Here is a 24190-nt window from a genome sequence, read left to right as displayed (position 1 = left end):
CAAGAACTTTCACCTTTTCATTTAAGGGAAGCACCCTATGGCTTCTCTTCGGCATATCTGAATTGCCGACATCGCTACCCTTGCACTTTGGGGCATAATTAGGTAAAATACGGGTGACTGAACATAACTACTGCAATACCATGACAACTGATGGGATGACCCAGCCACCTGCTATGTGACAGACGGCGGATGCGCTGGACAAAGGGATGAGCCGCATCTGAGTCAGACCAAGCAGGGTGGTGCAGTACTTCCTCAGAGCAACTCAGAATGGCACATGACTTAACACTGACAAATTGCTTATTTCTGGCATTTCCCATTTAATGTTTTTGGACTACAGTTGGCCATGGGAAACTGAAACTAAGGAAAACCAAACTGCAGAAAAGAGGACCAAGGTACTCTTGGTACCAAGGTACCAAGAAGCATTGAACTGTATACTTTAAATGGAGGAATGGTATGGTACATGAATTACATTCAATACAGCTATTAAAATATATATACACACACATTATTATACATGACAACACATGTTTATAAAACCAACCCAGTTATTAGCATACATGGTTGTTAATGTTAGTGACCATTTTAAAATTGGGAGTTTTGGACTCCCCTGGTGGCCCAGCAGTAAAGAATCCATCTGCCAATGCAGGGTACACGGATTTGATGCCTGGTTGGGGAAGATCTCACACACCGCAGAGCAACTAAGCCTGTGTGCCCCAACTACTGAAGCCTTCACGCCCTTGAGCCTGTGCTCCGTGATAAGAAAAGCCACTGCAACAAGAAGCCCAAGCACCACAGCTAGAGAGCTGCCCCCGCTGTCCACAGATAGAGAAAGCCCACTTATGGCAACAAAGACCCCGTGTAACCAAAAACAAATAAATAAATCGTGAGTTTTCTGGCTTATCCCAATGAAAACATTGCCCTAAATTCCAAAACTATTTACTGACTGTGTCATCCACATAAGGTAGTGTATACACTGTGTCATCTTATTACGGCAACTCCCAGGGAGAGAGAAATGCCACCCCCATGTTACTGGGGGGAGAAGCCGAAGTTCTGGCCTGTTCAGCCTCCTCTGCCCAAGGTCACTGGCAAAGCAGAGCCAGCGTGGGCAGCCAGGCCTGAGACTCAAGCTCTTAAGAGAACTCGGGCACATGGACACCTCCCCAAGACAGCCCTCCTCCTTCTCAGGGAACCAGAACCAGAGGCTGCCCAGCGTACCTTGGACTGCACAAATGTTCGGAAAATGGGCACCAGCTGCTCATCCTCCTGGTGGTCCGCGTACTGGAGGGCCACGTTCAGGATGTGGATCGGCTCCTCTCGGAGGCTCTGGGACAGAAAACCAAGGGGGGGGCGCCAAGAAAACCAAGTAGAAGGGCCCGGGGCCCCAGCCCGCCCCTGCCCGGCTGGCTCCCTGCTCAGACACTCACCTTGGTGTCGTCCTCGGAGTATAAGGAATCCCGGGCCTTGCTGAAGAGCGGGGTGTCCTTGGGCACGTTGGTGAAGCAGGAGACGACCTCATCAAAGTTCCTGGGGTGCGGGCAGAGAGGGAGGGCTCAGGGGCCGCTGCCCCACGAGGTCGTGGGTCAGACCCGGACCCTCCCTCCTTCCCAACCACCAGGCTGCAAGCTCATCCAAGTCTGTGCAGAGCTCCTGTGGTTCCTGACTAGGTCCGAGGTACTGGTGATGGGGTCTTTCCCCAAAACAAGAATGAGCCTATGTGGTTTGAGATGGTGAGTAAAAGAAAGGGTCCCGATACTTTGGGGGCATGGCTGGGGTCCCCTTTTTACTGGCTGGGAGACTCCTGCAAGCTCATCTCACTTCTCTGAGTCAACTGAGGATAACAAAAGTAACCCCTACACCTCCCAAGGCTGTTGTGAAGATACGAGATAATCCAAGCACGATGCATAATATACAGGGGCAGGCTGAGAAAAGGGCAATGGAGACTTCCCTGGTGGGCCGGTGGTTAAGAATCCGCCTTGCAGGGGACGCGGGTTTGATCCCTGGTCAGGGAACTAGGATCTCACACGTTGTGGAGCCCACGCATCACAATACTGAGCCTGTGTCCCACAACTAGCGAGTCCGTGTGCTGCAACCTAAGACCCTGCGTGACGCACCTAAGACCCGAGACAGTTGGATACGTACATAAATATTTTTAAAAAGGGCCATGATACTGACATTTTTGAGCATGTTATCTACATACTAACAACTGTTTACATACAATATTTTTAATGAATTATCTCATTTAACATACATGGTGACCCTATGAGGTAAGTCGTTCTCTTGTGCCCCTTATACAGATGAGAAAACAAAGGTACTGAGAGAAATCATTTGTTCAGAGTCTTAGAGTCAAGAGGCAGGGTGTGACAGTATTCAAAAGCAGGAGGCGCTGACATGAAAGCTCACACTTTTGATGCTATATTGTTCTATTATTATTATTAACTCACTGTGCCGTGTGTCTAGGGCACCCCCACCTGTGTGCAATGAACAGGGGTTCAGGAGAAGCTCGCTCAAGCCCTGTGGTTGGGGTGTTCTGGGGAGACTGAACCCCGCTGGGTACCTGACGAAATCTTCGAATCTCTGGAAGGCGACCATGGCCCCCATTCGCTGGGACTTGGGGGAGAAGCCACTGTCCATGAAGAGCTCCGTGCTGTGTCTCAGCAGTTCCGGGTTGGTGACACTGATGGGCACGGTCATCCTGCAGGGGGGGTGGGAGGTGGGGGGTGAGGTAGCCGCCTGCAGATCTGGCCCCAAAAGCTGTTCCTGCCCTGGAAGCTTCGGTGAGCCAGCCCCGCATCAGAGTCTTCTGAAAGAGGGGGGCTTAGAATCGGAGGTGGAAAGCGGGAGAGATCCCCCTCTGGCCATGCACAGAGCACCAGGGGCCTGGCCCTCAGTCCTGCTGGTCTCTCACCTGACCTCCCCTATGGTCACAATGCACCTGGTTCTACAGACACAGGTGTGGAGGGTCCAGTCAGGCTCTTCTGGGGGGGGGCAGGAGGTGAGATGTCACCCCTGTGACCTTCCCAGAGGCCTGGGAGAGCAGGGCCGTGGGGCAGCTGAGGCCACAGGTCCCAGGTAAGCTCCTGGCCCTTCTAGTCAACAGCAACAGCGAGGGCCTGAGATGGTCAAGGAAGCCCTCCAGGGTCCTCAGTGCCTCCCTGGCTGATAATAATGCCATGCGCCTATACATACTAAGGGTCACAACCATGACCGGGGCACTCATGTAGGTTCTTCCCAGAAACAAAGTGTGGGTGACCACCCTAGCCTTCTTTCCTAACAGCGCTGAACTGTTGCAACAAAGAACTCCAGAGGCAAAGAATTCTGGGACTTCCCTGGTGGTCCAGTGGCTAAGACTCTGTGCTCCCAAGGCACGGGGCCTGGGTTCGATCCCTCGTCAGGGAACTGGATGCCACATGCCACAACTAAGAGTGTGCATGCCACGACTAAAGACCCCACATGCTACAACGAAGACTGAAGCTCTCTTGTGCCGCAACTAAGACCCAGTGCAGCCAAATAAATACACAAACAAAGGCAAAGACTGCCTCCTCAGGGGGGGACAAGTTCCAAAGTTCTTATACCACATCTCCCACAGATCCCAAAATGATCCCAGTCCCCTAGTCAGTCCCCTTTTCTCTCAACTGGGCAAAGCTGACAATCTTTATTTTGTGGGATGGAGAATAAAGCTGAATAAAGTAGAGTGTGGAAGCACTTAGCATAGGGCCCAACACACGTCATCCCATCGGACAGTAATAACAGTATCTGTCACAATCATCGAAGGGATCCTCAATATTCATCAACTTTCTGTGTGCTGGGCATGGACCTAAATGCTGTCTGTGCCTCATTCTTCATTAGGGTCTTGGACAACTCTGTCCAGGAGAACTTTCTGTGGTGATGGAATGTTCTAGAACCACAATGTCCAATATGGCAGCCACAAGTCACACATGAGCTGGTGTGACTGAGGACCTGAATTTTTTATTTAGTTTTGATGCATTTTAATTTCAATATCCCATAGGTAGCGGCTACCAGCCCAGACAGTGCAGAGTTAGGAGGAAGGCACGGGGTTATCTCCACACTACAGAAGAGAGAATGGAGGTGTGGAGAGATGCCAGGCTGGGGAATGGCGTGCCTAATGTCTCCCGAGTGGTTTCCAGACATCCCTGCTGGGTCCCTCCAGAGACAGGACTACGGTGGTCAGGGAGAAAAGAAACATAAGCCACCCCCTTCCCCAGGTCGGTATACCGGTTTGGGTGAGAGGAGGGCAGCATGAACTGGAATTCCACCACGCAGGTGCCATCCGGGAACTGGCGGTGCTGCAGGCTGGTTAGCTCATAGGCAATGTAGCCCCTTCGCACATAAACCTAATGAAACAGAAGCACAGACTGCACCTGAGAAAACCCAGATTGGCGGGTCCCAGAAACAAGCCCGAAATATGATCCCTAAAGCAGTGAAGAGTAAATGTGCTCACTCTTCAGGATGCTACCTTCTCTGCAAAAGACCAGATGGTAAATATTTTAGGTTTCTGTGGAATATATCATCTTTATCACAAATCACAACTACTCAATTCTGCTACTGTAGGGACTTCCCTGATGGTCCAGTGGTAAAGACTCTGACGGAGCTCTCACTATAGGAGGCACGAATTTGTGCCATGGACAACATGTAGATGTGTGGGTGGGGCTGTGTTTCAATAAAACTTTATTTACAAAACTGGGCAAGGGGCCAGGTGTGATCCACAGACTACAGTTTGCTGACTCTTGCTCTAGAGTAATGCTGTCCAATAGAAATATAACACAGGCCATGGAGGCAGTTTTGAATTAATTTGAGATTTTCTAGTAGACACTTAAAAGGAACAGGTAAAGATGATTTTAATAACATACCTTATTTCATCCCCAACACCTAAAATATTATCATTTCAACATGCAATTAATTTTTTAAAAATTGAGATATTTTCCATTCTTTTTCCATACTAAGTCTTTGGAATCCACTGTGTATCCTACACTTCGAGCACAGCTTCAATCAGACCGGCCACATCCTAAGCCACACGTGGCCAGCGGCTGCCATATTGAATGGCATGGTTCTGGAGACTAAGCATTGGGAATTTTTTAACTGGATAGGGAATCTGGGGATTAACTGCTATCCTTTGAAATTCCTGCTTGCAAGGCTGGCCCTTGGCTAGCATGTGAGAACTTGGATGTGGGGAGGGTTCCCACCATTCCTAGATAAGGATGGTTGGCCTTGCATTAACCAAGCAAACAGTATGACTTATGCTGAGCATATGCTTTCTTCCTGGGAGTTTGGAATTTTGGTATGTGCCAAGCAGAAGGTGTTTATGTGGCCAGACCCAATAAAATTCTGGACACTCAGTCTCTAATGAGCTTCCCTGGTAGACAACTTTCACATGTTGCCATAATTCATTGCTCAAGGAACTAAAAGTTTAGATGAAGTGCCTTGGACCTGGCCCTTGGGGGGTTAGTATTTAACTATGCCTGGCCCAGAGGAGGCTGGAATAACACACAAGGTATCTGGGGTTACCAGCAAGAACTGTGGACTAAGACAGTGAAGTGAAAGTCACTCAGTCGTGTCCAGCTCTTTGTGACCCCATGGACTACACAGTCCGTGGAATTCTCCAGGCCAGAATACAGGAGTGGGTAGCCCTTCGCTTCTCCAGGGGATCTTCCCAACCCAGCGATTGAACCCAGGTCTCCCGCATTACAGGTGGATTCTTTACCAGCTGAGCCACAGGGGAAGCCCAACAATACTGGAGTGGGTTGCCTATCCCTTTTCCAGTGGATCCGCCCGATTCAGGAATCAAACTGGGGTCTCCTGCATTGCAGGTAGATTCTTTACCAACTGAGCTATTGGACCAAGATAGACTTGATATAAATCCTGGCTCTGTCACTTCTTAGCTGTGTGACCTTGAGCAAGTTGCTTCACCTCTCTGAGCCTCCATTCCCTTTTCCATGAGATGGGTGTAAGTAAAAAGACCTACCTTGGAGAGAAAACACTGAGACCATGTTTGCCAGGCACATGGCCCAGGGTCAGGCATGTGGAGTGCAGGCAGCAGATGTCAGGACCGGCACTGGTCAGTACTGAAGCTGTTCCAGGGACCTCTCACTTACTTACCTCCAAGGATGCCATGCAAACCACTTTGTTAGCGTGGTAGAAGAAAGTGGGCAGCACATCAAAGATGGTTGTTTCTGAGAGTATTAACTTCTACAGGAAATGGAAAGGGAAATAAAGAAGGGAAGGGGAACGTTAACAAGTTCCAACCAGCAGTCAGAGAAGGGGAGGGATAGTGGCAGGGAAGAGAGGTTGGTTGTGTTGTTATCACAAAATGCTGCCCAGGCCCTAGGCCCGTGAGATCTGAATGTGCAGGCAGTTCTAGGGTGACTGTTCCCAGGGCTCCCAGCTCTAGACAAGGAGGGGTGCCTGGAAGCTTGTGAATGAGGCAGATTTAGGGGGTGAGGAGGGGGCCCTGGGAAAATGAAGCCAAGACCCAGTCACGTGAGTGCTCGCAGCTTCCAATAAGCTCTATCACACATGGAGTTTTAACATCATGCCTCCGGAGAGAGCCTTGCTGCCTTCCATCCATCCTGCAGGACCCAACCTCTCCCAGAGCTGCCCCTGGGTCCCCTCGCACAGCCCTGGCCACGCTGAACTAAACCACGGGTGCTGGTGATTGTGCTCTGCACCCGAGCGCCAGCCCATGAGGGCAGGGAGAGCCCTCTTGCCCACCCCCAGGCCCCACCTGGGCCATAGCGTGTGCTCTGTGCAACGTGGAAGGATGCAGACGGCCTCACCTTGAGGTTTTCCGGGCAGAACTGGTGGCCGTACATGTCGATGGCAGACAGGAAAATGGACTCCACTTGGTTGTGCCTTAGCTCGTAGGAGGGGAGGTGGGAGGCGATCAGGACCTGCGGGGGAGGAGGGGATGGAGGGGCTGGGGTGAGCCATCCTCGCAGGGAAGACGCCAAGGGTCGGTCCTGCAGCAGAGGGGCTGTGCGTGCAGGGGGCTGGGCGTGGGGGTGGACGGCAGCACCTGAGCGCCAGGCGCGGCAGGGACCACAGCCGGCCACCTACCTGCCTGGCTCTGAGGGCCACCTTGCAGTGCTCGCTTTTGCTCAGCTGAGTCAGCTCGTCAAGGATGGAGGTCAGCTCATCAGATAAGGAAGGGTCAGGGCCACAGAGCTCATCCTTTGGGGGACGGAAACAAGATCCAAGGGGGTCTTCTGTTCCACCAGAAGGAGATGGGCCAGCACTCACTGGCCCTTGGCTGGGGGTCCAGCTTCCCCAGCCAACCTCCACAGTCTAATACATAAACCCTCCACTGCATTTTCACTCACCCATGCATCCACCCCAAAACATGCCCTAAATTCCTGGCACGAGGGAAAACAGAACCAAGTCTCTGCTTGCATTACTATTACTGGCCAGCACGAAACAGGCATTTACTGTGGCCGGGCAAGCAGCTAGACCCTTTCCATTTATTTCCGCAAACGCCCTTCACCCACTGATGAGTTATTATATGATTCCCATTTTACAGATGAGAAAACTGAGGCTCAGAGAGGCAACGTGCCTTGCCCCCAGGCTACCAAGCCCATGCAAGGCAGAGCCAGATTTGAACCCAAGGCTCTCTTATCCCTAGGCCCTTTCACTCTTTCCTCTGCACGTCACTGCCTGACTTAAGGGGCTCAGTTTCAGAGAAGAGGGATGAGGGAAAATAAAAGCAGGTATGAACAAAGAGTAAGGGCTATGTGAGGCTCTAGTGAGGGTGTGCAAGCCAACTCTAGGAGCCTTGGCAGGGGGGAGTATCTAGGGCCTGGAGACGTCCTGCCAGAGAGAAGATACAGAGGTGAAACCTGCCAATGAGGCAGGGATGCTGGTTCCTATGGGCAACCCTCCTCTCCGCTTCTGGAACAAGGGACCTATCTGCTGGAGACCAGGGCTAGGCGCGACCAGTCTTTGCATCTACTCTTATGCCCTAAATGCAAGAAGGGTTTAGGAAAGGCTCAGAGTCGATGCTCCCTCAATACCCACTAAGACAGAACAGTGACTGCTGGGACCCTGAATACCTGGGCGCCACGCCCCGACCCCCGCACCAGGCCATTCTGCAGGCAGTCACCAGATGGTGGGGCCGGGGGGGGGGTCATTCTTTACTACCTCTGCTTCTGCATGTCCCTAATTAGAATGAGCCCACATTTTGTTTCTATAATCAGAAAATTTGTTTAACGTGTTAACATTTCACATACACACACACACACAAACACACAAGCAGGTCTGTGTTGAATAAATCTCATGGGAAATTATTCTCAACCTTCTCTCCCTCCCAAATTCTGATTTCCTTTTTGTTATCAAATGGTGGTGACATTAGTCTCTATCATTCCCCTGGCCTGTGCCTCCAAGGATAGCACGGAATGCAGGCACTGTCCAACGGCCAGGCTAGTGGTTTTCTAAGAGAGGAAAGACTCGAGAGTTCCCTGGTGGCCTAGAGGTCAGCATTCCAGGCTTTCACTGTCATGGCCCAGGTTCAATCCCTGGTCAGGGAAGATCCTACAGGCTGTGCAACGTGTCCAAATGAATAAATAAGAGAGGAGAGACCCAAGACAAGTTTGGTATGAAGTATTTTAAAATCCGGCTACCAGAATCTTTCCAGGGAAAGTCAGTGGAGCCCAATCCAACTCTAGGTAAAGGATGACTTTTCCTGCTTACGATCAACATGATCACCAGCTGGTTCTTCTTGGCGACCTGCGAGTGGGAGAAGATGCAGTCCAACACCTGAGGCATGTCTGGCTTCAGCTGCTCCCGGAGGTTTATCACACACTTGTCGTAGTGGGCTGCAGGGGGACAAGAAGCCATGTGGGGTAAGGCTCCTGGCCCCTCCTGCCCCCGTGGACTCATCACCAAGTGCCTGGGGTGGTGACTCTTGCCTTGTTGGAAATGGTGCTCAACCAGTAAATATTTCCGCAGGAGGTCCAACACCACTGCCTTCATGTAGCCGCGGGCCCCACTGCGGTACCTGGGGAGGAGAAGGCCGCTGAGTGATCAGCTCCATGTCCTGGGGTGCCTGTTGTCTCCAGCAGGACTTTCAAGACTTGAAAAAGGAGTTCAGCTCAGTTCAGTTGCTCAGTCGTGTCCAACTCTTTGCGACCCCATGGACTGCAGCACACCAGGCCTCCCTGTGCATCCCCAACTCCTGGAGTTTACTCAAACTCATGTCCACCAACCACCTCATCCTCTGTCGTCCCCTTCTCCTCCCGCCTTTAATCTTTCCCAGCATCAGGGTCTTTTCAAATGAGTCAGTTTTTCGCATCAGGTGGCCAAAGTATTGCAGAGAAAACACTAATAAAGAATCTGGAGGAGGACTTCCCTGATGGTCCAGTGGTTGAGGACCTGCCTTGCAATGCAGGGGACATGGGTTCGGTCCCTGATCTGGGAACTAAGATCCCACATGCTGTGGAGCTACTGAGGCTGCACACCACAACTGCTGAGTCCACGCGTCACAACCAGCGAGTCCAGGAGCCATAAGCAAAGATCCCGCGTGACGGGATGAAGATCCCGCGCGCCACAGCTAAGACCAGACACAGCCAAACAAACAAATATTTAAAAAAGAATCTAGAGGCTGCATCCTCTCATCCTCAGGTCTGGGAGGGATGCATGAGTTGGTCCATCTGTGCTAACTCTGCCAGTCAGAGAGAGCGACGACTTGCCCAAGGTCACACATCCAAACAGAGGTCCCCAGAGAAAAGGAAAAACAGCCACAGAGTTGGGATGCTGAATGGGGTCAGCCTTGCATGAATGAGTGAAAGCAAATATTTTCAATTAATCATCCAATGGATAAAGACAATTTGAAAAATAAAACAAAACTTGAAAGACATTTACCAAATGATCCCTGTGTACATTTCACTTTCCTTTTAAAAACAAATGGTAACCTAGAGGTTCTTTAAACTGTTTCCTCTTCTAAATCATTTCAGAACACGAGGAATGGGACGCTGAGTTTCAGGAAAGTTGAAACCAGCTTTGCCCCAGCACCAGCAAATGATAACAAGAGTACGAACCGAAAAGGCTCCTTTGTTCAAATGTGATTTTTAAAAAAACACATGCACACAACATAGGATATACCTCTGAGATTTATATTTAACACAAAAAAGGACCTGCTAGGGAATTTGATTCATTTATCATTTGTTCATACCTCCTGGTCATTTCTCCTACACTAAAGGATGGATTAGGGTTAGTGCTGAAAGAGTTCAGAGGAAAGGATTAGCCCTTGGCTATGGAACTCTCACTTTGTGGGGAATCCAAATGCAAATCTCCTTCCTCAACTGCAGTCCTATATTGTCACTATGAGTCCTCACAAGCCAAGGAGTGCCCTGGAGAGAAGGGCATTTTCCTACAGCCACCTATCTTCTGCACCTCTTACAGTTTTTGGCACGTGGCTAATATGTGCTAAATTAACTCACTCGTCTGAAAATGTTTGAATTCTGTCCAAGAAGGCAAAGCTTCTTGTTGGGTAGAGTTTTCATACAAAAGAGCAGTTCTTTTTATCATCAGAATAATTCTCCCTGTTCAAGAGCTATGTAAGATAAAATACAAGTTCTTAAAGAAAATTCTTTTAAAACATTCTTACAAAGATGGGAATACAGACCCCCTTACATGACTCTTGAGAAATCTGTATGTGGGTCATGAAGTAACAGTTAGAACTAGACATGAAACAACTGACTGGCTCAAAACTGGGAAAGGAGTATGCCCAAGGCTGTAAACTATCACCTTGCTTATTTAACTTATATACAGAGTACATCATGCGAAATGCCAGGTTGGATGAAGCTCAAGCTGGAATCAAGATTGCTGGGAGAAATATCAACAACCACAGATAAGCAGATGATACCACTCTAACGGCAGAAAGTAAAGAGGAACTAAAGGGCCTCTTGATGAGGGTGAAAGAAGACAGTGAAAAAGCTGGCTTAAAACTCAACATTTAAAAAACTAAGATCATGGCATCCGGTCCCATCACTTCATGGCAAATTGAAGGGGAAAAAGTGGAAGCAGTGACACATTTTATTTTCTTGGGCTCCAAAATCACTGTGGATGGTGACTGCAACCAATAAATTAAAAGATGCTGCTTCTTGAAAGAAAAGCTATGACAAACCTAAACAGTGTATTGGGTTTCCCTGGTGGCTCAGCTGGTAAAGAATCCACCTGTAATGCGGCAGACCTGGGTTCAGTCGCTGGGTTGGGAAGATCTCCTAGAGAAGGAAACAGCTCCAGTATTCTCGCCTGGAGAATTCCATGGACTGTATAGTCCATGGGGTTGCAAAGAGTCAGACACGACTGAGAGACTTCCACTTCACTTCACTTCAAACAGCGTATTAAAAAGCAGAGACATCACTTTGCTGACAAAGGTCCATATAGTTGAAACTACGGTTTCTCCAATAGTCATGTACAGATGTAAGAGTTGGACCATAAAAAAGGTCTGAAGAATTGATGCTTGAATTGTAGTATTAGTGAAGACTCTTTGAGAGTCTCTTGGACAGCAAGGAGATCAAACCTGTCAATCCTAAAGGAAATCAACCTTGAATATTCATTGGTAGGACTGATGCTGAAGCTCCAAAACTTTGGCCACCTGATGCGAAGAGCTGACTCATTGGAAAAGACCCTGATGATGGGAAAGATTGAGGCAACAGAAGAAGGGGGTGACAGAGGATAAGATGGTATCTAACCATCACCAACTCAACGGACATGAATTTGAGCAACCTCTGGGAGATACTGAAGGACAGAGGAGCCTGGCATGCTGCAGTCCACGGGTCGCAAAGAGTTGGACATGACTGAGCAACTGAACAAGTTCTTTACCAATTCCTCCTTTGCAAGGATCCCCCAAAATCACAAGAATAATTTCTATAATCATTTATGGCTTGTAAAGTCATTTCATCCCACTGTCTCATAAGCAAAGCTACCATGAGGACTTGCTGTGTTTCAGCACTTTACAAAAGTTAATCTACCTAAAATAAAAAAAAAAAAAGTTAATCTACCGGTAGTGCAAAATGATTCAGCGTGTGAAGTGTTTTTAATTCCCATTTTACAGACTAGCAAACTGAGACTAGGAAGTAAAGGGCGTTGCTTTGTCCTTCTGTTAGGCAGGGCTGTGCCAGGGCTGGAACTGGGGTTTCAGACCCCAGGCACTGTCTCTTGGTTTGAGCCTGCCCTTAAGATAGCAGCACCCTGGGCAACACACGGATGAGTAAGTGTGACCACCACGTCCCACGGAGGGCCTGAGACTCACTTCTGGACCAGCTGCACGATGCTCTGGGTGTTCATGAAGAAGACCTCCCGGTCAGCTTTCCGCTGCAGGGTGGCCGCGTGGCAGTCCAGGACGGTGGCTATCTGAACGGGAAGACAGGACAGGCCTGGCCACTCAGACCACACAATCTGTCCACCACACAGAAGTCACTGGAAGGACCCATCACAGGTTCCCACGCAGAGCCCAGCAGAGGATCATTCAAACACTCCCACCCAAAGCCCTCTGGCCCCCCAGAAATGCCTCTGTGTGCCCCACTCAACATGTGGCTTGGGGACTAAAGAGCTCAGGATGACAACTATCACATGAAGACTTATGCGTGTTCACACCATTCCTCTTCACAAACACTCCAGGGGAGGAGGAGAAGCGAATTTCCAACACCAGGAGCATGAGGGTGTCGGGTAGGTCCTATTTTTACAATTAGGTTGAATGCTATTGGCATACTGTTTCATGGAAACAAAAACACCTCTAATGAAAAACCTGCATCAATAACAAATTCCCAGAAAGTTCCAACATGTATGATTCTCCACTGGGGTCCTTGAGAGCTTTATTTTCATTATTTCTTCTAGTTGAGCTAGAAATCATATACTATCATATTCTCCTCCCTCCTTTTAAAGTGTATATTTAATTCAGTGGTTTGTACTATATTCACGGAGATATGCAACCATCATCACTAATTTTAGAGCATTTTCATCACCACCCAAAGAAATCCTATAACCATGGGCAGTCACTCACTCCTGCCCTGAGCCCCTGGCAAGCACTAATCTACTGTCTCTTCTCCATGGATCTGCCAATTCTGGACGTTTCATATAAATGGAATTGAGCAATGTGAGCTTCTGTGACTGGCTTTTTTCACTGAGAATTAAGTTTTTAAGGCTCATCCCCAGGGCAGCGTGCATCATTTCATTCCTTTTTACAGCTGAACAATAGTCCAATCTAGAAGTTGACTTTGGAGAAAGCAATGGCAACCCACTCCAGTACTCTTGCCTGGAAAATCCCATGGGCAGAGGAGCCTGGTGGGCTGCAGTCCATGGGGTTGCAAAGAGTTGGACACAACTGAGCGACTTCACTTTCACTTTTCACTTTCATGCATTGGAGAAGGAAATGGCAGCCCACTCCAGTGTTCTTGCCTGGAGGATCCCAGGGACAGCAGAGCCTGGTGGGCTGCCATCTAAGGGGTCACACAGAGTCGGACACGACTGAAGTGACTTAGCAGTAGCAGCAGCAGAAGTTGACTTCTGGGAATAAACTGACTCACAGTGACCTCGAGCTTCCCAAATTACTGACTAATGGTGCAAGGAAGCCCTTCTCACCAGACCGAGGGCATGAAAATAAAAAAGAGGGGGCTCTTCCAGATGTAGGTTTCCTGTAACATGCTTGATAAAAGCAACCCCCCAAAAAGAACAAAATGAGGCCACTGTAGAATTATTAGAGATTTCTGAGACTCCCCGGGAATGGCTTCCATTCTTAGAAAATCTGATACATACGTATAGCCCCACGACTGCCACCCTACACAAACCCAAGGAGGAAGAAGCAACACTACACACTAGGGAGAAAAACTCACACTCTCCTCTCATGTCAGACAGTGCAGTTTTGGAAAATGGTGACTATTCACACCAACCACCTACTCCCGATCCGAACCCAGGGACTACTGATAACTGCTTATGTCCACCTAAAACTATTGCTTTGGGGGAAAATGTTGGGATTCTGCAGAGAAGGCCTGAAAGAAAACTCTCAGGCCCCAGCATCTCGTGCTGTCGATGTGGGTCTCACAAAGCCCAACTTGATGAGAGGCTGGAGGTCCAGACTGACTGGGGGCTGAGCTCCTGGAGGGTGCGGGTGCGGACCTACCTGCTGGCTGGGGAACTGGCAGAGCACCGAGGTGATGTTGCTGGCGTACTGGGCCATCACCCTGCGGACGGCCTTCTCCACGGGGGCGGGAATGCGGCCCGACACGCTGGTCATGATCTCCTGCAGCTCCAGCAGCGGCAGCGATGGGTCCCGGAGGGTCCTCATGAGCTTCTGCACCCAGTCCTTCAGCTGCGGCGGGACCAGAGTGTTGGCCTGAGGCCTGCAGGGGGCGAGGGTGCAGCCACCCAGCACGGGGTGGGGGGCGCCCCACACACTAAGCCGTCCAGGCCCCATGCACTCTAGCAGCCAAAGATCTAGACCTGGTAGCCTCTGGAACAGTCCAGGGTGGAATGGCCCCAGCCACGGAGGGGAGCAACACCCACCCGGTTTCCCCACCCAGGACGGCCCCACTGCCCGCCCTGTGCATCCACACTGCCAGCCTGGTGCGGGGTCAGGACATCAGACTATGCGAAGCACAGATGCTTGTGGGACGCTTGCTTTGTGTCAGACACTGTTGGAGGACCCAAATTGACCTGTTCTCATCTGATCCTCAGAAACAACCCAGGGAGTAGGTATAATCGGTATTCCCATTTTCTGTTTGAGGATATTGAAACAGAGAGATGAATTAAGTTACCCAAAGTCACCCAGCTAGTAGGAAGCAGAGCCAGGATGCAAACTCAGAGACTCTTAATAGCTGCAGTGCCCTGCTTCTGGGTCACCAGAACTGTTGATGGCTTTTGAATGGGAAGGAGAAGGTCGTCAACCCCGTAACGAGGTTGTAAGGTTTGAACTTGAAACCATGCACACACTGGCAAGTGCAGAGGCTAAAAAAACTGTTGCAATGCTGGTCATTAGGCAGCCTGACACACGGGCTAGGCACATGGACCCTGAAGCTGGAGGGTCAGGGTTCAAACCCCCTCTTTGCCTCCATATGGATGAAATAGGCAAGTTTTATAGCCTCTCTGTGTCTCAGTTTCCTCACCTGTACAATGCAAATAAGAGTTCCTACCTCCCTGTTGTTGGGAAGGTGAAAGGACTTAGTAAGTGTTAAGTGCTCAGTGTGGGAGCTAGCACGTAGCATGTACCAGGCTAGAGCTGGCCATTATTACCATGACCACCATCACTGTGATGGACTATTCTGGGATGGAAGGTGATGTAGCAGTCGTTTTATAGCTACTGATGCCACGTTCAGCAGCATGGATCCTTCACAGAGGTCTGCAAATTTGAGGACTTACTTCTCTAGACAATGGGACCCTGGATGAACAGAGCTGTGTCTCTGGACAAAGTCGCTTCCTTACTGTCTCTTTAAGAGGTGACCCGCATCGACTCTTCTCTTACGACATGAACATTCTCAGTGTTGAGCTGAAGTGGATCCCCAAAAGCAATGTAACCTTTACACCGGTTTATAATCAGAAAGAAATGTACTGCGATGTCTACAGTGAAACTGAGGAATCCCCTGAGAACAGGCCCTTGATAGAAATGACAGACTTCCTCATTTCTTACCCCAGTAAAGATCTCCGGGATCTTTGGGCTCTTTACCTGCACCTATGCACATGTGTGTGACACACCCACCCTGCACACGTGACCCACCTTGATGCTAAAAATAGGCTCCGGCAGACAGTAGCCATTCATGATGTTGGTGAGATTTTCCAGGACACTGTGAAAAACCTGGTGCAGTTTCTCTCCGAGGATGGGCAGCGTTGGCTGTGAGGGGAGCTCTCCTGTGAACGGCTGAGCCTGATGAGACACAACAGGAGCCAGAGGTCAAGGCCACTGTGGCCTCCGAAGGAGATGGACCAGCCAAGGGCCAAGGCAGAGCCACCAACACACAATATGTATACCATGCACACAGTGTGGTTAGCATGAAGCCTGAAGGGGAGGGGGAACAGAAGAAAGCATCCTATTTGAAAGTTAAAAGTGCTCATACACACCCATGTGAGGGTTCCAAATCTTCCCCTTGGTAAATGTCGTAGTCATTTACGTATTCCAAATACTTTTGGAGGGTGTTAGATGTGATTTTTTTATTTTAAATGTTCACATGTTGAGGTCAGGGGAAGTCATTGTGGCTTCTACATGAGTTAACTTGAATTTCATGCTAACTAAGCAGCCTGTTTGTAGCCAAACATACAATGGACATCTGTTTTAATTATTGAGGAAAAGAGCACATTGACCAGAAGTACAGAAAGTCCATGTTAAAAATAAAGATGAGTATGGCGGAGTCTCTTTGCTGTCCGCCTGAAACTATCACAACATTATTAATTGGCTATACTCTAATACAAAATAAAAAGCTAAAAAATAAATAAATAAAATAGAGATGCAATGCCTCCCTTCCTGGGATGCCAATGCTGGTTCTCCCCTGATGCTAGCAGGACTCCCTTCCTGGGTGCCAAGGCCATGGTGACTTGCTGTGCATACGCTGGTCTGGCTTTTTTCCTTTTCGCTTTTTTTTTTTTTTTTGAAATCTTAGAGGAAAGTCTTCCTGATTTGTTTCATGTTCATTGCTCAGAGAAGATACAAAACTGTGCTGAAAACCATGCTTCTTGGGAGCAGTCCCTCAGAGTTATCTGAAAGGTTGTCTTCCGGGCTGTGGTCCTCAGTTTGGCTCAAATAAAATTCTTTTCCTATTGCTGATTATTTTTGCTGACAGATGTTTCTGTTTGGCTTTGCCTTCTAACCAATATCATCTCCCTATTTTCCTATTTCTTTTCAGGTTTGCTTGAATCCCAAAGATGAATGCCTAGCACTGAGGAAAAGTTAGGAAACTCTCATGCAAATGTACGTGCTTTTTGTAAATAATAAACATTTGGCCTTAGAGGATTCTCAAACAAAAAACTCCCCAAAGGGACTTCCTTGGTGGTCCAGTGGCTAAGGCTCTGTCTTCCAATGCAGGGAGTGCAGGTTCAAATCCTGGTCAGGGAACTAAGATTCCACATATTGTGAGGTGAGGCCAAAACTTTTTTTTAAAAAAGCTCCCCAAAAGGGCAACACTGAATTCATGCATTCATTCATCTTTTAATTTATTTTACAAATATCCACTCATTATGGAGTAGGAAATGGCAACCCATTCCAATATTCTTGCCTGGAAAATCCCATGGACAGAGGAGCCTGGCAAGCTATAGTCCTCAGGGTTGCAAAGAGTCGGACACGACTGAGCGACTGAGCACACCCACTCATCATTGACCATGTGAGGCACTGGGGCCCAGGAGTTGGGGGCGTGCTATTCTGCCGGCCCAGAGCCCTCAGCTTCCCATCCCCTCTACTCCTAGCCCTGCAGGCTCCTCTCGCCCTTCAAGATCTACTGGAGGGCTTCCTGTCTCCACAGTCTGCTGCTGCTTCTCCCTCTAGACCCCCACAGCCAGCAGCCAAGGATGGTCCCTCTGACTGAGCTGAATTACAAAGACTTATCTGCTTATCTTTCTCATTGGCAATCATGAGCTTGCTGGCACTGGTGGCTGGGTTCCTGTCTCCAGAACCCAGCCCCACAGGAAAGGTCTGCTAAAACGAATCACAAAGGTAGGCACAGATTCATTTCCTGTTACCTAACAAAGCTCACTCTATTTCTACCTTTGGTAACCCTCGAAAGAGAATAATGAAAAGAAAGAGGAGAAAACAAATGAAACTGATAGGATAGTCCGGAGAAAAGAGACAATTTGATTAAAAAAAAAAAATGCTTTTCTAGCTTTTTTTCTTCCTGGGCATATATGCTAATTATCATAAAGAAAAACAAACAAACAAACAAACATTACCTGCAGGAATGGGGAGCCACCTCCCGGCATGCCTGGCTTACCGTGGGAGGGCAGGTCACCTCGCGTCATGGAAACGTGACAACGCTATACAACGCACGGCAGGGAAGAGGGCTGCCTCAAAGTTTATGGGAAATGAGAGGGGAGCCCTGTGCACATCTGGGGGAAGGCTCTTCTGGGCAGAGGGAGCTGGCCCCGAGGGGGAGGGGTCCAGAGCGTGTGGTTAAGAGGGAGAGGGAGGCAGAGGGTGAATCCAGGGGAGAAAGCGGGGCACAGCCCCTGGGGGACCCTGAAGATCATCGGAAGCGCATGGGTTTTGCTCTTAGTGGGATGGGGAGCTGCTGAGGAGGGTGTGGGCACAGGCAGGCACGTTCCTGCGTCCATCGGGGTGGGTGAGGCCGGAGGGCCGCAGCCGCCGGCCTGCCCGGCTCACAGGGTAGTCGTGCCAGGTGTCACATACCGGACGCACTTTAGAAGGGTCATCGAGCTCCAGCCTGGCCACCACGCAGCCAGCTTCCAGCACAGACCCCGGACGCCTGACGTACTTCACCCGGCCACTTTCCTGCACATTCAGGGTCGTGGTCATCTTCATGACCTGTTTTGCACAAAGAAGTGATTTCTACTTAGGTGGGGCCCCTAGGGTCTGGCCTGGGTCACCCCAAACTAGCAATTCTGGAGCATGGACCGTGTCACTTACAAAGAATGACCCCCTGGGCAGAGTTCAAGTGCAGCGGGGAGAGGAGAGTGGCATTTACACAATCTATCATGTGCCAGGCACAGTGCTGGTCATACATCTTTACCATCTGCAAAGCCAGCCAGGGAGGCAGGTGTTCACTGTACCCATTTTACAGATGTGGAAACTGCTCCTTATTTCCAAAGGAAGGCCTTTCTCTTAGAAACACAGCTAAATCATATGATGTAGGGTGACTGATACATATGTTCCTAAAATGAGGTGTGTTTTATGACTGGCTCCTTTTCTTAAAGGCAGAGAGAAAACCTTCTGGGGAATGAAGAATGTGCTTCCAGTCCAGTCAGCAGCCCCTTTAACTGGTCCGAGAGTCTGGCTGTGTGGACGCGATGAAAGTTGTTAGCATGTATGGGCTTCAGACAGGACTATCCTGCCCATGCTCAAAAGTTCATAGCTTGGGCACTCAGGTCAGCCAGGCCTGGGCTGGAACCCCTGCACCCCACCCACCACTCTGTGATCTTTAGCACATGCCGTCCCCTCTCTGAGCCTCAGTTTCCCTAACTGTAAAATGGGGGGAAATGACAGGCTAGTCTCATAGGACACTGAGAAGGATAAGCTGGAGGGCGCATAGCAAGAGGCCAACAGGTGTCAGCTCCCACCACTGCTATATTTTCATTACAGAAATCATTCTTTTCCTTGGCAGCAGAGAATGACCAGGTTGGAATCCTGGCTTTGTGTGACCTTGAGTGAGTTTCTTAGGCTGCCTGGGCCCCGTGTCGTCATGTGCAAAATGGAGGTTCTGTTTGGGTCCAACTCATGATTGCTAGGAAGATTAAAGAAGGAATTAAAGACAGAGAAAATGCTTAGAAGGGTGCCTGCCATGTGTTAAGTGCTTTGCAGGTGTTGGGTTACCACTTTTTAATTGCCAGCATTATTATCATTCATCACCTGGGGAGGGATACATTTTTTGAGATTTTTTTCCCCATGGGATAAGGCAGGGAACCGGGGCTGGCTCTTTGAGGGATCAGCAGGTGAGCGCTCAGGAGAAAGGGGCGGTCTGTTGGCTTGGGTGCAGCAGCCTGGCCAGAGGGCCCTCCCCGGGGGAGGGGTGTGAGGGCGGCCCGGCTGCAGCCCCACCCTGGGGGCCAGCTCTGCGGTCACCTCTATCTCGGCGTAGCTGCCCCCAGCCTCAACGTGTTCCCTGTCCGCCACGGTGTACTTCACCAGCTTCCCAGCCGAAGGGGATCTCAGGACCGTGGGGTCGTTCTCCTTCTCAAACACGCACGTCTTGTTGCCGATGGTGATTTGGTAACTGGATAGAGAAGGAGGTGGTGAGGACACTGGAGGGGACCATCTACCCACGTGCCGGAGTCAGGCTTCTGACAGCGTCTTCCCTCCCTAACGGCAGCCAGGAGCATCACCCTGGGATGGTTTGAGCGACTCACTCCACTCTTCCCAAATGGTGCTGTCTGACAATTACCCCAAAGACTTTGGGGGTGAGCTGGGGTGGGGCCCCTTCCTGGCAGAAAACTAGCTCCTTTTCCTGACATAATTCCAACAGGCCCTGGCACAGAGAAAGCAATCAAGCAATATCGATATTATTCAATACATGCTGACCCAGGGAAAGGCTTCTCCTTATAACAGAACCACTTCCCTAGCGGCTCAGACAGTAAAGAATCTGCCTGCAGTGCGGGAGACCTGGGTTCGATCCCTGGGTTGGGAAGATCGCCTGGAGAAGGGAACAGCTACCCACTCCAGTGTTCTTGCCTGGAGAATCCCCACGGACAGAGGAGCTCTGGTTCAGGGTCGCAGAGTTGGATAAGACTGAGAGACTTAACACTTTCACTTTCTGTAACAGAACCAGGAGGGGCCTGCCCTGTGGGTGGTGCCTATAATCACCCTGAATGTTCTTGGCAGAGAGAACATGGGTTAAAAAGAGGTAACACAATGCCGATCTGGGGGTGTGTCTTGTCTGCCTTCTTCCATGGAGGACTGGGAATAGAACCTGCATTCCCTAACTGGAGCTTTTTCAGGCCTGGGGCTTCTGGAATCCCCACCCCCCCGTCCCTCCCCCATTTTACTCTTCTTGGCCAGGGGTCTTTGCTGCCTGTTCAGCTGGGGGTGGGAGTAGGGGTCTGTTTCATTGTGCGAGCTCGGGCTGGTCAGACACCCCAGACCAACAGGGTCTCTGAGTCTGTCTCGTGAGGCCCCCACACTGAGTGCTTCCGGGTCACCCCATGCTCCACCCATCCAGACACACAGCAACCTTCCCTGCTGCCATCCGCTTGTTTGATGCGTCTCGTCCCCGACAAGACTCCATGAGTTGTGACCACGGCTCTCTGCTGACACCTAGTCTGACACCTGGGGTGAGTACTGAGTCGGCCAAAAAGTTTATTCGTAGGTAACATCTTACAGAAAAACCCAAGCAAACATTTGGCCAACCCAACAGATGCTCAAATAAATAGCCGCTACCCTAACTGGATAACCACATCTTCTCCCAGCCTTGTTCCGATGGGTGTGGACACTGCAGCTCAGACCAGAGCTGCTGGGACCCAGCGCACACCTCACAGGCTGTGGAGCTGGCAGCCCTGAATCCGTCCACATCGCTAGACAAGGGATGCCTGGGGACCTCCCATGGATGCCAACCTGCAGCCTGGGATTCCACCCTCGAGATGAACTCCCCAGGAGCCCCGGAAGGTCCCGGAGAAGGTGCCTCGGCTAAAAGCCTAAAAGTGCACACGGACCCGAGGTGGGTGGAGGGAGCTGGCTCTGGCTGCCCCCGGCCACACACCTGTCCACCTCCTCCTTCAGGTAGGTGGTGTAGCTGTTGCCGTTGCAGGACAGCAGGAGCCCCCCGTCGTTCAGCCGGTGGGCGTCGATCTCGATGTGAGAGCCGTTCATGATGAGGACGAACATGGTCGGAGACTGCCGGGCCACCTGTGGGGACAGGTTCTGCCCTTGAGCCGTGGTTCTGCTTGCACGCTTTGAGGGGTTGGACAGTGTCCCCCCAAGTCCATATCCTTCCCGGAACCTCGGCATGTCACCTTACTCGGAAACAGGGTCTTTGCAGATGTAGTCAGTTAAGGAGGGGTCAGGCCGGATTAGGGTGAGCCCTGAATCCAGTCTGACTGGTGTTCTTGTAAGGCGAGAAGAGACCCAGACAGGCACAAGAAGAAGATGAAGACAGACAGACAAAGACGCACTCACAGGTAGCCGTACAAAGCCAGAGACTAGCAGTAATTGGAGTGACAACCTCTAAGCCAAGGAACACCAAGGACTGTCCATGACCACCGAAAGGGTGGTTCCTGGGAGCCTAAGAGACCACGGCACAGCCAACACCTTGATGTTGGACTTCTGGCCTCCAGAACTGAGAGACAATGAATTTCTGGTGAAACTGGTGAAGACACCGGTTTATGGAACTTCATTATGGCAGCCGTGGGAAACCAATACATGCTCTATCACGACTTGTTTGTGCATGTGGACCAAGCCTACAGGTTCTGGAATCCAAAGCCCATAGGTTTCAAGGTCATAGGACTGCAGGGGGAATCCCGGGACCAGGCATGAGAAAATCCACTGCAGGGGTGGCATGTTGCAGAAGTAAAACTCCCTTGAGACCCCAGAGTGTTAGAGACACCCCAGAAATAGAGACCTTTACCTTGAGGATGTACTTAACGCCTCCGTAAATTAATTCCACGTCCACAATGTTCAGCAGAGACTCTGCGGGGAGGACCTGGCCCCTGGGAGAGAAGACAGACCTGCAGTAAGTCTGGGAGTGACCAAGAACTCTGCGGCCATCCATTCTCTGGATTTTAAAAACCACCCACTCTTTGCCTCTCCTAAGCATCACCACAGTTGGTTGATAAAGGCAAGGGATGGACAGTCCCAAGGAACCTGATATCCCTTAGAACTGAAGGAAACTGGTCGTGCTGCAGGATGTGAAATTGCAAAAGGGCTTCCCAAGAAGCAAACTCCACGCTGCTGCTTCTCGGAAAAAGTCCTTGTGTGGGAATCCTGCCACCTGCTTGTGAAAGAAACTGGTGCACGGACAGGGCCTCTGCTGCTGCTGCTTAGACGCTTCAGTCATGTCTGACTCTGTGCAATCCTATGGACTGCAGCTTGCTGGGCTCCTCTGTCCATGGGAGTTCCCAGGCAAGAACACTGGAGTGGGTTGCCATGCCCTCCTCCAGGAGATCTTCACGACCCAGGGATCGAACCCAGGTCTCCTGCATTGCAGGAAGAATTCTTTACCGCTGAGCCACCAGGGAAGCCCATGTTGGTACTCTATTACCATTCAAAAGCATATTATCTGAGACTTCCCTGGTGGTCCAGTGGCTAAGACTTGGCACTTGCAATACAGGGGGCCTGGGTTTGATTTCCAGTCAGGGAACTAGATCCCACAGACTGCAACTAAGACCCAGTGCAGCCAAATAAGAATATTTTTTTAAAAAGCATATGATCCAAGGACTAAAAACTTTCATTCTTCTCAGACAACACTGAAATACAAAGGATCATAAGAGACTACTACCAGCAGCTCTATGCCAATAAAATGGACAACTTGGATGAAATGGACAAATTCTTAGAAAAGTATAACTTTCCAAAACTGAACCAGGAAGAAATAGAAGATCTTAACAGACCCATCACAAGCAAGGAAATCAAAACTGTAATAAAAAATCTTCCAGCAAACAAAAGTCCAGGACCAGATGGCTTCACAGCTGAATTCTACCAAAAATTTAGAGAAGGGCTAACACCTATCTTACTCAAACTCTTCCAGAAAATTGCAGATGAAGGTAAACTTCCAAACTCATTCTATGAGGCCACCATCACCCTAATTCCAAAACCAGACAAAGATGCCACAAAAAAAGAAAACTATAGGCCAATATCACTGATGAACATAGATGCAAAAATCCTTAACAAAATTCTAGCAAACAGAATCCAACAACATATTAAAAAAATCATACACCATGACCAAGTGGGCTTTATCCCAGGAATGTAAGGATTCTTTAATATCCGCAAATCAATCAATGTAATACACCACATTAACAAATTGAAAGATAAAAACCATATGATTATCTCAATAGATGCAGAGAAAGCCTTTGACAAAATTCAACACTCATTTATGATTAAAACTCTCCAAAAAGCAGGAATAGAAGGAACATACCTCCACATAATAAAAGCTATATATGACAAACCCACAGCAAGCATCACCCTCAATGGTGAAAAATTGAAAGCATTTCCCCTGAAATCAGGAACAAGACAAGGGTGCCCACTCTCACCACTACTATTCAACATAGTGTTGGAAGGTTTGGCCACAGCAATCAGAGCAGAAAAAGAAGTAAAAGGAATCCAGATAGGAAAAGAAGAAGTGAAACTCTCACTGTTTGCAGATGACATGATCCTCTACATAGAAAACCCTAAAGACTCTACCAGAAAATTACTAGAGCTAATCAATGAATATAGTAAAGTTGCAGGATATAAAATTAACACACAGAAATCCCTTGCATTCCTATATACTAACAATGAAAAAACAGAAAGAGAAATTAAGGAAACAATACCATTCACCATTGCAACAAAAAGAATAAAATACTTAGGAGAATATCTACCTAAAGAAACAAAAGACCTATACATAGAAAA

At 49.4% G+C, this 24190-nt stretch overlaps 1 protein-coding gene across 3 annotated transcripts in view; it reads right to left on the bottom strand.

Moving 5' to 3' along the window:
- Positions 1 to 24190, bottom strand: part of LOC122422201 (acetyl-CoA carboxylase 2) — a 98952-nt gene that overhangs the window by 35134 nt on the left and 39628 nt on the right. For 2 of the 3 annotated variants that reach the window (XM_043438521.1, XM_043438537.1), the window contains exons 15-30: positions 22215 to 22296; positions 21351 to 21496; positions 19721 to 19871; positions 18332 to 18466; positions 15719 to 15865; positions 14129 to 14317; positions 12263 to 12363; positions 8916 to 9004; positions 8698 to 8822; positions 7072 to 7185; positions 6792 to 6905; positions 6115 to 6204; positions 4234 to 4352; positions 2555 to 2692; positions 1425 to 1524; positions 1216 to 1323 (exon numbers count right to left, since the gene is read on the bottom strand). In XM_043438521.1, coding sequence (XP_043294456.1) covers positions 1216 to 1323; positions 1425 to 1524; positions 2555 to 2692; positions 4234 to 4352; positions 6115 to 6204; positions 6792 to 6905; positions 7072 to 7185; positions 8698 to 8822; positions 8916 to 9004; positions 12263 to 12363; positions 14129 to 14317; positions 15719 to 15865; positions 18332 to 18466; positions 19721 to 19871; positions 21351 to 21496; positions 22215 to 22296 — 1948 coding nt within the window. Of the gene's footprint in view, positions 1 to 1215; positions 1324 to 1424; positions 1525 to 2554; positions 2693 to 4233; positions 4353 to 6114; positions 6205 to 6791; positions 6906 to 7071; positions 7186 to 8697; positions 9005 to 12262; positions 12364 to 14128; positions 14318 to 15718; positions 15866 to 18331; positions 18467 to 19720; positions 19872 to 21350; positions 21497 to 22214; positions 22297 to 24190 lie in introns of all 3 variants that reach the window. The other variant, XM_043438528.1, reaches the window with a different exon arrangement.

Source organism: Cervus canadensis, chromosome 1, assembly GCF_019320065.1.
Source record: "Cervus canadensis isolate Bull #8, Minnesota chromosome 1, ASM1932006v1, whole genome shotgun sequence".
Classification (NCBI taxonomy): Eukaryota; Metazoa; Chordata; class Mammalia; order Artiodactyla; family Cervidae; genus Cervus; species Cervus canadensis.
The sequence above is the reverse complement of the archived record's forward strand: the minus strand, read 5'-3'. Positions and strand labels throughout refer to the sequence as shown.